The sequence below is a fragment of the Nicotiana tomentosiformis genome, chromosome 5 (genome assembly GCF_000390325.3).
Source record: "Nicotiana tomentosiformis chromosome 5, ASM39032v3, whole genome shotgun sequence".
Taxonomy (NCBI): domain Eukaryota; kingdom Viridiplantae; phylum Streptophyta; class Magnoliopsida; order Solanales; family Solanaceae; genus Nicotiana; species Nicotiana tomentosiformis.
Genome location: NC_090816.1, coordinates 18,782,857 through 18,798,629, shown reverse-complemented (window position 1 = coordinate 18,798,629; position 15,773 = coordinate 18,782,857). Strand labels below are relative to the sequence as shown.

At 35.8% G+C, this 15,773-nt stretch overlaps 1 protein-coding gene across 26 annotated transcripts; it reads left to right on the top strand.

Moving 5' to 3' along the window:
• The first annotated feature begins 788 nt into the window (after positions 1–788).
• Positions 789–7,429, top strand: LOC104114278 (putative late blight resistance protein homolog R1A-3). Of its 26 annotated transcripts, none has more exons than XR_690363.4 (6): positions 789–1,035; positions 1,693–1,816; positions 2,421–6,091; positions 6,273–6,313; positions 6,908–6,983; positions 7,067–7,429. XR_690363.4 is itself a non-coding variant. In XM_009624683.4 (4 exons), exons 2-3 carry the CDS (start codon positions 1,757–1,759, stop codon positions 6,066–6,068), a joined length of 3,708 nt encoding a protein of 1,235 aa, XP_009622978.1. In that variant the 5' UTR covers positions 789–1,035; positions 1,693–1,756; the 3' UTR covers positions 6,069–6,091; positions 7,067–7,429. The 26 variants fall into 26 exon arrangements, 1 of the variants encoding a protein (XP_009622978.1); XR_004511614.2 differs by having other exon boundaries at positions 6,691–6,983; XR_011415952.1 differs by having other exon boundaries at positions 2,421–6,121; positions 7,070–7,429.
• The last annotated feature ends 8,344 nt before the right edge of the window (positions 7,430–15,773 follow it).

Sequence of the window (15,773 nt, the reverse complement as noted above, 5' to 3'; positions counted from 1 at the left end):
CATGGAAAATGATCGAGCCCGTTTGAATTGACTTTAAAAAAGTGGCTTTTTAGCAGAAATAACTTTTAAGCCAAAAAACAATAAGTTGAGGTTTCCAACTTATTATTTTTGACTTATTTTAAGCACTTTTTAACTTTATTAAACACTGAAAAAATTATAAAAAACTTAAAAGTTGATTTGACCAGCTTACAACTTGTTTGGATGGTCGTTGCCTACTGTATTGTATCGTATTGTTACTTTAAATACGATATTTGTTTTGGTTGTTACTTAAATCTTATTGTATCGTATCGTTAAATCTGTCGTTACGTAACGACGGAATGTACCACTTTATGTAACGACCGATTTAGTTTGGTTGCATTGTTATCTTGTCTTTATCTCTCATCTCACCCTTCACTATTATTAAATAAATTTATTTTATCATTTACCCTATCTTTTTATATTATAAATTTATCCCGTATCATAATTTTTTTTTATAATATTGTAAATTTATTTTTCATATTGATGGTGCATGATATAATAAAACAACAGTAAACGATACAATCTATCCAAATATTATATTAATCAAACGATACAATACAATACGATATATTAAGAATGCGTAACAACCATCCAAACAAGCTACTAAAAGCAAATGCAAACAAGATTTGATTTTCTGTTAAAAACTTGCACGAATATCAAGACAAGATTTGATTAATACAAAAAAACTCTCAAGACAAGTGGAGTATATATAATAATAAAATATAAGCGAGAGACGTGTATATAATTAAACATTTGATTACAAAGACTAAGATGATCAGTCAGTATTAAAAGACTTCAATTCATAAGTCATTGACTTGCATGTTAGACATGGAGTTATCAATCTGTATTTGATTCTTCTTTCTATTGCTGACCTTTCAAATTGTCCTTAGTCACTTATTTCAACTAAAATCTCTCACAAATCTTTCTTTCTTTATCCCAGATCTTTCTTTCTTCACCTATTTCTCAAAAACAAGCAAGTGTTCCTAACAGCTTAATCTTGGTTTGCTGAACTTAAAGGTATGGTTATGTTGAACATCTCTTATTTAATTTCTGTTGTTCTCTATTGGAAATTTACGAGGGTTTTTGTTTTCCTTATTACGATTCAAAGATATACTGTAACAAAGATTCTTCTTTCATTTATTGATCAATTAAGCAAAATATATAATGGATGAGGCTTAGCTAAATCATATACTAGCTAGTTAAGACTAACAGTTCAAATCAACAACAGATTTAGCTGTGTTGGAAAAGTCATGGTAAAAAATATGGGGTGGCAATTTGACCCTAAATCCATTTGACCCGCCCAAGTTTGTGCCGGTCATTGACCCGCCCATTTGTTGAACTCAGCCATCTTGACCCAACCCATTTCCGCCCAAAAAAGATTGACATTTCTGGTGTTTTAGACTAATTGCATCCAAAATTACTGTTTATCAAAATAATTGCTTATTACACACCATTCGATGTTTGACCTTGATCAATGCTTCAAGAATCAAAAGCTTAACATGAATAATTTGTTTTCTTAGTACATCAAGATGAGAATCTTAGTGTTTAAAATAGCTGAAAAGTATTATTTTGGTAACTGGGCTGAGAGTACTATGGTCAATCCACTTGTTTTTCAGTTTCTTGTGTTTTTTTCTACTTCTCCTAATAATGGTTTGTGTACTTTTTATACATCAGACTTGAAAACCTGAAAGGAAGGAAAAGGAAAGATACTTCGGCTTGACTAGTGAGAATTACATAAATGGAAAGAGGAAAACAAAATGAAGGAGAAACAGAGAAAGGGGAAGCAAACAACTCATCGGTAGGTCATACAATACTTATACATATTAAACCCAATATTGGCTTGGATGATTATGCATATAATCCTCAAGAGAAGGCGGAAATACGTCGAAAGCCCCTTAAATTTGCCAGTATATTTCATTTAGACACTCGAACAAAGGCATGTTTTAATTGAGCACCTGAACATATAAGGCTTCTTGATCCTCGTTTAAATTTGCAAGAGGTTGTTTTATATGTATGTTTGAAAGTTACCTCAATTCATCTCTTCTTCCAGAAAATGGTTGTAGAGATTATTTACTAAATCATCAAAAAGGTAAAAGTGTTTCAATGCATGGAGTGACTAACTAGATTGTGACAAATATAAATTAGAAATACTCTTCTTTCTTTTTTTTTGGGGGGGGGGGGGGAACTTAGTTCACCCTTATTTTGAGTAAACAACCACTTATTAAGATGCTAAGAACATATACATGCAAATTAAAATAAACTATCTTTCTTTAACGCTTGCTTTGTATTTTGAAGCAAAGCCCTCTACAACTATGTTAGTTGCCTGTCTACAATACAGAGTAAAATTTGTCAGATAAATTTGCAGCTTTGAAAATTTGATATTACATTTGGTCTTTTGGCAGGTCTCATCTTATGTACTTCGCAAGGACATTTTCAATCTTCTGGATTTCATAGAGAGGTTAAAGAATGGACGAGATCAAATTGCTCTTGACATGGATCAAATTGAAAAGCTGAAGCTGGAACTGACATTTATGTCGACATTTCTTCAGCTTTCTTGTTCCAATTTGGATGGTTTTAATGCGAAAATGTCTCGCAAAGCACAACAGGTCGATGATCTGGTTCGGTCAGTTTTCTATCAAAGTGGAGATAACATGCTGGTTAAATATGACATGGATCATGTCATTTCTCACGTCCTGGAAAATATCAAAAGTTGTATCAGCTCACCACATTATTCTAAATCAAGTGCCACCATGACTGAGGAGCAGTTGGTTGAACTTTTGGATTCGCTCCTCGTGAATCTCTGTGATCTTCCCAAGCACTGTGTTGAGTTGAAGACTCAATACGAGATAATTCAAAATGTGTGCGACAATATAAGAGATTTCCTTGGGTTAAAAGTAAATGGTTGCATTGAGCATGAGACAATTGAATATGTCTTACCTCAATTTCAACTTATGGCTGAGAGAGTAGGACACTTCTGTTTTGTCCTTTTGACTGATCAACTTGGTGTCTCTCAACTCAGTTTCAAGCTAGTTGATCTACTTGTGAAGATTATTCCTGTTGAACTGGAAGTCATGTACATATGTTCTACAAATTTGACAACTTCAAAGTCAACAGAAGTTGGACGCTTCTTTAAGAAGCTCCTAGGAGCCTCTCCATACATTCTTAGAGAATATTTGATTAATCTACAAGCGCACATGGTGGCTGTTCTTACTGCTAGCACTTCAGCTCGAAACATTCATGTCATGATAGAGTTCCTATTGATTATTCTCACAGATGTGCCCAAGGACTTTATTCATCATGAAAAATTGTTCGATCTCTTGACACGAGTTGGAGCACTTACCAGGGAGGTATCCATTCTTGTTTGCAACTTAGAAGAGAAATCAAGGGGTGAAGTGAATACCAGTGAAACAAACTGTGGCAGTGTAGACTTGCTGGAGAGTATTGAACTACTAAAGGAAGATCTCAAACATGTTTTCCTGAAAGCCCCCGAAGACTCATCTCAACTCAGCTTCCCCATGAGTGACGGACCACTCTTCATGACTCTTCTACTCAAAAACTTAAATGACTTGCTCAATTCCAATGCGTATTCAGTTGTTTTAATAAAGCAAGAAATTGGACTGGTGAAAGAAGACCTAGAATTCATAAGACCGTTCTTCACGAATGTTGAGCAAGAATTGAACAGAGATCTCTGGACTCATGTTCTAGATGTGGCATATGAGGCAGAACATGCCATTAATTCAATTATGGTCAGAGATCACGGTCTCTTGCAACTTATCTTCTCACTTCCGGGTAACGTAGAAAAGATCAAGCTTATCAAAGAAGAGGTATCAAAGACGATCCAAAAGAACCAGGGTCATGTTGTCGTAACATCTCCCAACAAGCTAGTTCAGAGTGGGTTTGAGGAGGAGACAAACTGGATAATAAGGAAGCTCACTAGTGGTCCAGCAACGTTAGATGTCATTTCGATCATTGGCATGCCAGGGCTTGGAAAAACTACTTTGGCTTACAGAGTATATAATGATAAGTCTATTGCTAATCATTTCGATGTTCGTGCATGGTGCACAATCGACCAAGAGTATGACATGAATAAGATTTTGCAGAAAATTTATAATCAAGTCATTGGTTCAGATGCGAAATTCAGTGAGGATTTTGTTGTTGGTGATAAGCTCCAAAGAGAGCTATGTAGAAGGAGGTTCCTAATTGTCTTGGATGACTTGTGGGATACTGCCGCATGGGATGATTTAACAAGACATTTTCCTGAATTTATGAAAGGAAGCAGAGTCATTTTAACAAGTCGAATAATGGAAGTGGCTTTGTATGGAAAACGCTACACTGATCCTCTTCATCTTCGATTGCTAAGTCTAGAAGAAAGTTGGGAATTATTAGAGAGAAAGGTATTCGGAAAAGAAAGTTGCCCTGTTGAACTATTGGATGTTGGATATAAAATAACCAAAAAATGTAAAGGGCTTCCGTTGGTACTTCATCTGATTGGTGGAGTCATTACAACAAAGGAAAAGAATAAGGCTTTTTGGTGTGAAGTTCTAAACAATTTGAATTCCAATTTATTAGATGATTTTGAATTCATGAAGGTTATACAATTTAGTTATGACCATTTATCAGATCACTTGAAGCCGTGCCTACTTTACCTTGCAAGCTATCCAAAGGATGAATATATTGAAATCTCTGAATTGAAAGATTTATGGAGTGCTGAAGGACTTGTGGAACAGACTGAGATGAAAAGTGTGGAAGAAGTAGTGGAGGTTTATTTGGATGAGTTAATTTCCAGTAGCTTGGTAATAGTTTCCGATGAGAGAGGTAGGGCATCGAGTTACCGAATTCATGATCTTGTGCATGATTTTTGTTTGGAAAAAGCTAGAAAGGAAAAGTTGTTTGATTTCATAAGTTCAAGTGCTCCGTCTTCTTCTTCTTCAGATCGGGTGCCACGTGCAATGATCATTCGTTATGACCGACGTCTTTTTCATTTGGATGAAAATTTTGTCCTGTTCAATCCAGAAAAGAAAAATTCCTATGTTAAACGCCTCCTCTCTTTAAAGGTTTCTGATGGGAAGCACAATCATCTTTCCTACAACTGTCACCTAAGACACTTGAGACTTCTTAAAAGGTTGGAGCTGCACAAAATAAGATTGACGTATTCTTTGCTGAATGAAATAGGCATGCTTGTTCATTTGAGGTGCTTAAGGATTCAGATGAAGGCAAAAACTCTTCCTCCGTCATTTTCAAATCTCTTGAATCTGGAAACTCTGGTGGTGGATAACCAGGGATCAAACATGGTACTATCACCTAGTATTTGGAGTCTTGTAAAGTTACAACATGTGAGCATGGATAGTTGTTCGGTCTTTGATTTGGATATTGATGAACCAACAATGTTAGAAGAGGACTTAATGTTAGAAAATTTGAGAATATTGTATGGTCTCAAGCTTTCCTCTTCAGGAAACACACAGGATATTTTCAAAAGGTTTCCCAATCTTCGAAGCCTTACATTCACCATTGAGGAACCCTGGCCTTGTTCAGCAGAGCAGATTTGTTTTCCAAGATTGGATATCCTTGATGAACTTGAAGAAGTTCGCGCATATTTTTACCCATGTATACATCAGTGTGATTTTCACTTCCCTTCGAGCTTGAAAAAACTTGTATTGGGGAGCTTTGCTCTGCCATCCAATTCACTGTCAAGAATTGCGAGACTGCCCAACCTTCAAAACCTGAGTCTAGAAGAAGCAATCATCCAGGGGAAAGAATGGAACATGGAAGAAGAAGACACCTTCGAGAATCTCAAATCGCTGACACTGGATAGGGTGTCTTTATCTGAATGGAAGGTTAATGGAGAGGAATCCTTTCCCGTGCTTGAGGAATTACAAATACTAGACTGTACTGAGCTTGTGGAGATCCCGGACAGTTTTGGTGATATTTTTTCATTAAATTGCATCTCACTGTTGGGCAGCCGTCAACTTGAAGTTTCAGCCATAACGATTAAGGAATATGTTGCAGATATGATGGGAGAAGACAAGCTTGAGGTAAAGTGCTACTCGTGAGTGCATGCGCGAGATGGGTCATGGTAGGTCCTTAATTATCTGGGCAAATCTCTGTGAGTATGTCATACGAATTTATTAACTTCATTCGTACATTAATTTCCTTTTATATTATTTTTGTCCATTGTGGTTAATGCAGTAACTGATTATCAAGTATTACTACGACTTCTGTTCAATTTCCTTTTGTTTTTCCTTTTGTGTGTATAGGTGCTGGTAGACAGCAGAATTATCCTGGAAAAAAGTATCATGTATGTTCCAATTTTTTTCTATTTGCTTCTTACTATGACTATGATTCTTCTACTAACAACTCTGTCACTTTAAAATGCAGAAAATCTCAAATTGTTGTTTTTTCCATGTAGTTTTGAATTGCTATCACGTTTTCTTCAAATGACATATTAGCCTATCGATGGTATAAGGATGCTTACATTTGTCAAATCAGTATTTTCATTTGACCTTGGACATAAACCAAAGTATGGAATGCTTTGACTAAATGGTCAACGGGATGAATCTACTAACACGTTAATTTGAGCAGTGTAAAAGACATCTTTAAATTTACAAAATATAATATAGTCCAGATTGAAGAGGACCCTTGGCGTAACTGGTAAAGTTGTTGCCTTGTGACCAGGAGGTCACGGGTTCGAGCTAGGGAAACAACCTCTTGTAGGAATTAGACACTGAAGCATCATCTATCTGTAGCCATAGATGATATCTTAGTGCTTTAGACGGTCTATTAGATGGTATGATCTCTGAACTTCTTTCTTAAACAAGTGACCGATTGGAGGTAATGCATTTGCAGCGAATATAAGAGCAACTGACACAGTTTCCTCTTTTGCCTAATTCAGTGTTTATTGCAAAGAATCATATGCATTCACCGATCAAAAAAAGATGATACACATTTGCTTGGACTATGTGATGCTTGTAAGCTCCTCTCACAGTACTGTCCTCACTTTAGTACTAATTGAGTTTGTTAATGGTAATGCATGGGTTTTTCTTTCAAACAGAAGTTACAAGATTGAAGGGGAGCCTTGGAGCAACGGTCAAGTTATTACCTATAGGTCACGGGTTCGAATCGTAAAATCAACCACCGATGCTTGCGTCAGAGTAGACTGCCTACATCACACCCCTTAGAGGCGGCCCTTCCTTGGACCTTGTATGAATGCGAGATACTTTGTGCACTGGGCTACGAAGTTACAAGATTCTCTTCAGTTCTTGTCACACTCTATACACCCTCTATAGTCTTTGTAATTTTTACTGCTATGCACATAAAGTGAAAAACCAGTATTGTGTAGAACCAAACACAACATACAGATGCACATAAAGTGAAAAGTTGATATGATGAGGATGATGAAATTCTAAGTGCTAAATTTCTACGTATGGAATAGGCATTTATAGAGACTCAACAAGATAACTAATAAGCACCTTTTCAATCCATTTATCCTTAAAAATTGGATGACACATTTTCACGATTAATAAATGTACCCTTTAAAAATGGATATACCTACCCCCAATATATTGTGTTGGTCTCTAACTAATACCAACAAAGCTCATGTGGGGGGACAAAAGGAATCAGTATTTTGTAGCAAATGCCATGTGATTAATAGCACAAGGATTAATAATGGTTTGTATGTCCAATGCTTTACCTATGCTTACTCCATCAGAGCACATATGTGCACCTATTCCCCGTCAAGACATGTAGGGTTCGGGGAAAAGTCACATTTTAAGGGGTGTGTTGTACACAACCTACCATAATGCAAATATTAGTAACCATAGAACCTATTCCCTGTCAAGACATGCAGGGTTCGGGGAAAAGTCATACTTTAAGGGGTGTGTTGTACACAACCTACCATAATACAAATATTAGTAATTAGAGACGGACCCATGTGATATCAAGAGGTTCAGTTGAATCTGCTTTGCCGAAATTTTATACGGTATTTGTATTAAGAACTCTATTTGAAAATCTAAAATAGGTTTATTTTCCTTTTGTTAAATCCACGTGAACCAAGCTGCAGCTGTGGAGAGGTGGCAAGCGGGTTCAACCTTTTCAAGAAGGTCGAGAGTTCGAAATCACTGTGCTACTTTGCCTTCTACTTGGCTGAATTTTATGTCTGTCCTGTTATAAAAATAATTATAATGTAGATATCCATTTATTACTCCACTATAGATAATCATCTCGAAGAAGATTATCCGTTTGGTACTTTATTGATTCATTATGTACATGAGTTTGAAGTTGAATAATATATCAATCTCTCTCTATACTTGTCTTCGATTTATTTACTTTATAGTTTTTATTTTATAACACGTTATCAGCACGAGACTCTGCCATTTTGAGCACTTATTTCGAATTTAATTTCTATTTCAGTGTTCATCTCCGATGTAAGGAGAAACTCTTATGTCTGTGGTTAGATCTTGTTTATTACGAGCATCATAAGACAAATTATATCCTTGAGATGATGTGTTTTTCTTCTTGGCAATAGTGATGTAGATATCACTTACATCTGGGGTAGCCAAATTTGCATAAATTAATTTGAGCCTTTTGCTTATATTTTAATATCTTTATCACCGCTTGCTTGGTTATATGTTACGTATACAGTACATATTTTGGTATTTGTTTTCATCCTAATTATCTTAATAAAGGATTATAAAGTGGATAACATTGTTAGATCCACTTAAAATCCAGCAGAGTTTGCAAGAAATATACAACCACCAGAAGTGGTTATGTTTCGTATATCTCATTGTAACTAAATTTTGCTAACCACCAAAAGTGGTATATGCTTATGACCGCCAGAAGTGATAATTTAGGTTTTCTATGGTTACATTTAAAGATAAGCTAGAGAAATATTCCCTATATTACATGCACACCTCGATTTGCTCCCGAAGTAGTAAATATTTTAAAAGAGGTTGAAGCAACACAATTTGATGTGATTAATGCGTGTTCAGATAATTATGTTCGATTTCCTGAAAGATGAGAATTCTTTATAAATATTAATCCATTCCCTGAAGGGAATGTGATAATATTAATAAAACCGTAAATATGAACGCGCTCTTGATGTAAATATATTACAATTCACCTCCAGAAGAGTTAATATGATTGAGAGAATATATACTCAATATTTCGTACTTTAAATTTGCTCCTGAAGAAGTAACACAATTGAATGTTCCTCCTGAAGTAGGAAAATATTTTAAAGTAGTGTATTTCTGTGCTTAAACAAAATAATGAGCTATTCAAAGTTATGTTTGAATCACATTTTTACTTCCTGGAGTGAATGAAGAAATACCATAACTCACCTCTTGAAGAGATAGAATAATAGAGGATATAAATATTATTTTTGTAGCATAAAGATCATTGCTACATGTACCTGTTGTACGTAAAATATCTCTGATAATTTTATTAAGTATTATTCTAAGGCAAAAGCATTATTGTAAATGTTTTCTACTACAACCACATTGATATATTATGGTTAGTTATTATTAACTACCCCGAAGAAAATAACAACTCATGTATATTTCCCTGGAGGATGTAATGACTATGTGGTTGCTGCTTTGATATAAAATATTCAAATATTAATGGCGTTTCTCCTTGAAGGAGATATTTGTCACAAAGTTTGGGGTAAAAATATTGAAATTCTTGATTTCTGACATTTATAAATTTAGAATTATCTTTATATTGTTTATTTAATTATGATTTTCTCTCATGATACCAGAAGTGTCTTAGCAATATTTGATACTACAAAATGTATCAAAAACTCCTGAAGAACTAACTGTTTGTATAGAAGGCACGTGACACCAGTAGTGTCCGAATAATATTAGATTGTGGATAATAAATGAAGGCTCTCGAAGAGCTTATATTCAAATATGTCATTCATATTATATGATTATGGTCAAAGCATATGTTGTAGTAAATCCGAAGTTTACTGATACAAATGGCTATCATATTGAGACCACAAATGATTGGAAGATTGAAAATCTTCATGTTTTCACAATCATAGGGAGTAAAATAATATGTATGTGAGAAGTTACCCGCCTTATTCTTCAAATTTGTATTGCATCTTGTATCACAGTAAACCAGAAGTTTACTAATGCAAAAGCAGTCACAGTTAACCAGAAATTTTACTGAGGCAAAAGAAGCTATTGTAAACCAGAAATTTACTGATACAAAAGTAGCCACAGTAAATCAGAAGTCTACTGATAAAAAAGTTTATGCCATAGTAAACCAGAAGTTTACTTAGAGATAGCACATGCCATGATAAACTTGAAGTTTTCATCATTTGCCATTTTTAAATGAGCTATTTGAGAATTCAGATAAGCATATTGTCACGACCCAAAATCCCACCACATGCGTCGTGATGGCACCTAGTCTCTAAGACTAGTTAAGCCGATTTCTATTACATTTTGAAGCCATTTTTTTAAAGTAATCAAAACTAACATCGAAAATAATTACAATACACAACCTCTAAAGACTAGTAGTACTGAGTCACGAACTCTAATTGAATACATGGAATGATCACGAGTACCGAATATACAATACTGTTTGATTACAAATTAACAGTACAATGAATGAAAAAACTCCAAGGGACTGCGACGGCCAAGCAGCTCTACCTTGAATCCTTATGATCGCGCTTTAACTCTGCTCAAGTCCGATATCTTCAATACCTGACTCTGTACAAAAATGTGCATAAGTGTAGTATGAGTACGCCACGGTCGGTACCCAGTAAGTATCAAGACTAACCTCAATGGAGTAGAGACGAGATACAGTAAAGACACTCACTAGTCTAATAACATGTGCAATATAATATGCAAAATAATAGAAAACAAATAACAATAGGACAACATGGAAACAACCAGTGATATGCACATCAGACAACAAGAATATCATTAATATCACTCAACAATTAATAAACACAAGTACACTCAATTAAATCAAGTCCTTCAAATAAGTGTCTTTCACATATAATTATGCCAAATAACTGTCTTTCAAATATAATTTTATCAAATAATTATTTTTCAAATATAATTCTTTCAATAAATCTTTTCAAATATAATTTCCTCAAATAAATATCTTTCAAATAAAATTCTTTCATATAATACTTTTCAAGTAAAAATCCTTCCAAATAAATATTTTGAATATAATTCTTTCAATTAAAAAGTCACCTGTGACACCTCATTTCATAATTATAAAATACGAGTCTCAGCCCGTTTTTATATTTTTCGTAAACACGAGTCTCAGCCCGTTTTTATATTTCCACGGCACCTCATGCCCATAATTAAATCATCATATTTTCCCGGTACCTCGTGCCCTCATTTTTATATTACAACTACACGGACAATTCACGTGCCAATTATCATTATCATTTCATCACAACACCTCATGTCCACATTTCATATCACAACTGCACGGACAATTCACGTGCCAAATATTCTCTTTATTTGCTCACGGCACCTCGTGCCCACATTTTATTTTATAATCTGCCTGACAATAGCCACAGGATTTCAATTTCAACATAAATCAGATTGTTATCAATTTACCAACAACAAGACAACTTGCACAAGGTATAGAAATAAACACAAGAAAATCACAACATCACATGAAAATTATCAACACCACAACCCCACATGATCACATATCGTCCCTGACAATAGCCACCCTTATCGCTCCTATTTCTACCCTTATCACTCCTATAATCACCCTTATCGCTCCGCCTAGATAATATCAATAGCCACCCTTATCGCTCCTATTGCCACCCTTATCGCTCCACCCAGACAATATTCCAACAAATATAACAACAGTGAAATGTCACCCTTGTACCCACATAATATCAACGGTGAAATGCCACCCTTATCTCCCCAAAATAGTAACTCACACAACACAATAATTTACACGAAAAATTAACACGACAATATAATAAAATCAATTCATATCACAATTTGCCCAATGGCCACAACCAAATTCCAAAGATATAATAAAATCAATTAATTTCATAATAAATAGCCCAAGGCTCCACACAATATATATAACACCCAAAAATAATCAATAGAGATAGAAATTACTTAGCATAAAGCAAAACCTTCATTAATACAAATTTAGATAATTATATTAACACTTATTCTTAAGCTCGCTTAAATTAATTATTTACATAAGAAGATTCATATTGGAATTAATTTTCAAGAAATATTAAACCAACAATACTCATGAAATTTCATAAATATTTCAAGTAACAATCACATCAAATTATCATATAAAAATAAATTCAACAATAAGGATTTAGGCATGGCAAACAGATGATTTAATAATTTTCCATAATTTTTTAATTTACTACGCAATAATGCCTAAAACTTTATTTCAATGAATTTTGCACGTATAAGCCCGAGTACGTACTCGTCACCTCGCGTACACGGCTTTTCATATTTCACAAATGGCACATAAGACCCAATGCCTAAGGGGTAATTTCCCCACTCGAGATTAAGCAAGATACTTACCTTTTTGAAGTTAGACCGATATTCCAAAATAGCCTTCTTGCTTGAATTGGCCTCTAGACAGCTCAAATCTATCCAAATTAATTGTATAACTTCATTAAAATTCATTGGAAATAATTCCGGATAATAATATGTCGACTTAAAATTTTATTCCAAAAGGTCAACAAAAGTCAACACAGGGCCCGCCCCTCGGAACCCGACATAATTCTCCACAACAACAGTCCACACAGATAGCTAACGAACAATTACCTGGATCTGCACAAAAATGTGCAGAAGAGTAGCATGAGCACACCACAGCGGTGCCCAATAAGTATCAAGACTAACCTCGGTGGAGTAGTGACGAGGAACAGTCAAGACACCCACTGGTATAATAAACCGAACATATATAAGTACATGAATAACAAAAGTATGATGTCTACATAAAGACTATTCAATATGGCTCACAATACAGTAATGGCATTAAAGCAAGAAACAACAAGTATCAGCGGAATATAATAAAAATGACGCAGACAAAGTGAATGGAATACAACCTAAATCCGGAATCACGAATACAGCAAGGATAAATAATAACTCAGTAATTACAACTGCCTTTACCTCAGGTTTTAGTCAGCAACTCCACGAGGTACCGAACCTCGGACAATTCACAACTCACGGGTCTCAGTACCTGAACCCTAACACTGGGCATCATGTACCCTCATAACACCTCATAACCACACTGACGACTCACGTGCCAATAGAGCCATTCTCACATAGAAGACAAGTAAACAAGGGTGAGCATCTATGCTCAACAATATCAAGAACACCTCTTATCCGATAAGAGTGCTTAACTACGTATATGCTTGTGCAAGTATCCTAACATAGTCCATACCAGCAAATAAGCATAAGGAAGAAGAAGAACGGATAACACGTAGAATATTTTCTCACAGCTTTCACAAGATAAAGCTCACACAGGTACGTATACCACTACACAAATATCAGCAACAAGAATGCCCCCAGGCCATAAATCATCACAAATCAATCCCTAACATAGCCCACCTTGTCTCGCCACGTGTGCAATAGTAACACAAATGCCCGCCTTGTCTCGCCACACGTGCATAATAATGTTCCCACCTTGTCTCGCCACATGCGTAACCCCTCCCCCTCCCCCACACACACACACACACACACACACATATATATATATATATATATATATATATATATATATATATATATATATATATCCCACCTTGTCACACCGCATGTGCAAACATCAATAGTAACAATAGCACGACAGAAACCTTGTGCAACCCCATAACAACAAATACAACAACAACAATGGCAATAATACAAGGTACGACAAGTAAATCAACTCAAGAACTTTTAAATCACAGGAAAAATGTGGGACCAAATCACAAGGAATAAACACAGTAAAGAATGCTAGGCGTAAAGAGAACAACTCAACAAAGGACAACTAATGTGTATAAACGATCCCACAATATACATTTCAACAATCGGGAAACTAACACGAGTCAAATAATTCCAAATAAAATAAGTCGGCTAAGATATAGGATATCTAAAACTTCTTTTTAAGGTTGAGAAATTACTAAGGATTTTCAACAATTTAATTAAGGATAAGCAGCGGAAAGATAATCATAACCTCAATTAAGACTGAACAATTTATAGAATGAAATAATATAAATTCCAAATAAAGATAAGCAGTTATGAAAAGATAGCGTGGCTATAAAAGAGAACAGTTTCAATTAAGGCACATATGAATCAAGTAACGATAATAGTGGATCATGAAGCAATTTATTCTAATTAAGCAGGCAGATGTGAATCTAGTAATTAAGATATATAATCATAACAAGAACAACTGCATACTCAATGAATACAAGGACCTAAGAACCCTAAAAGGCCAACTTTCCACAAATAAGTCCGTGCACGCACTTGTCACCTCGTGCACACGGGCTACAATCAACATAGAAGACTCAAATCCTAAGGGGGAAATTCCTCACACAAGGTTAGGCAAGATACTTACCTCGAACCAAGCTCAAAGAGTCCGTAATAATGCTCTTTCCTCAATTATCCTACTCCAAATGGTCCAAATCTAACCAAACACAATTGCATATCATGAATACTATGATAATATACTCATCTAATTAATGAAATCAATATTTTAACAAAAATTCCGAAATTTGCCCTAAAAAGTCGACTCGGGCCCACATCTCGGAATCAGGTAAAAATCATAAAATATGAACACTCATTCACTCACGAGTCCAACCATATAAGAAATACTCAAATCCGACCACCAATCCTCTTTCAAAACTCGAAATCTTTATTGAAGAAGTTCTTCCAATTTTTCCCAATTTTAACCCCAAAAATCCGAAACTAAATGCAGAAAACAACTATAGATTAATGCAATAAAACCAAATTCGAGTAAGAAATCGTTATCCACAAGATTCCTCTGAAAATCCCTCAAAGAATTGCCTTCTCCCGAGCTCAAAATCAAAAATGGAGTAAAAATGAAATAACCCTCTATTCCAACCCTTTTCTGCCCAGCGGCATCTGCGATCATTTCTCTCACCTGCGCCTACCGCACCTGCGGTCTGACCAGTCGCACCTGCGGAGGTCACTAACTCCCACAGCCTCCGCACCTGTGAGTCTTTCTGCGCATATGCGGGCATCGCAGATGTGGAACTTCCTCGCACCTGCGACCCCAGGCCAACTCTCAAATTCTCGCATCTGCGCTTCCATCTCCGCACGTGCGAGTCCGCTGATGGGCACAAATTCTCCGCACCTGCGGAGACTGCCAAGTCCAGCTCTTCCTGCACCTGCGACCATCGCACCTGCGCCCAAGGTCCGCAGGTGCGATTACACCAGAACTCAGATCTCCCCAAAATCATGGAAATCATCTGTAACTCGTTCGAAAAACACCCGGGGCCCTCGGGACCCCGTCCAAACATACCAACAAGTTCTATACCCTAACACGGACCCGCTCGAGGTCTCAAATCACATCAAACAACGCCAAAACTACGAATCGCACCATGAATCAAACTTATAAATTTCAAATCTTTCAACTTCTAAAACACGTGCCGAAACCTATCAAATCAACCCGGAATGACGTCAAATTTTTGCACGCAAGTTTCAAATAACATAACGGAGCTGTTCGAACTCTCGGAATCGCATTCCGACCCCGATATCAAAAAGTCCACTTCCGGTCCAAATCTCCAAAAATTTGACTTTCGCCATTTCAAG

Excerpts from the sequence above, each read along its gene's own strand:
- LOC104114278 (XM_009624683.4), top strand. The coding sequence starts at position 1,757 with ATGGAAAGAGGAAAACAAAATGAAGGAGAAACAGAGAAAGGGGAAGCA. Across the intron at positions 1,817-2,420 it reads GGGAAGCAAACAACTCATCG|GTCTCATCTTATGTACTTCG; the intron begins GTAGGTCATACA and ends GTCTTTTGGCAG.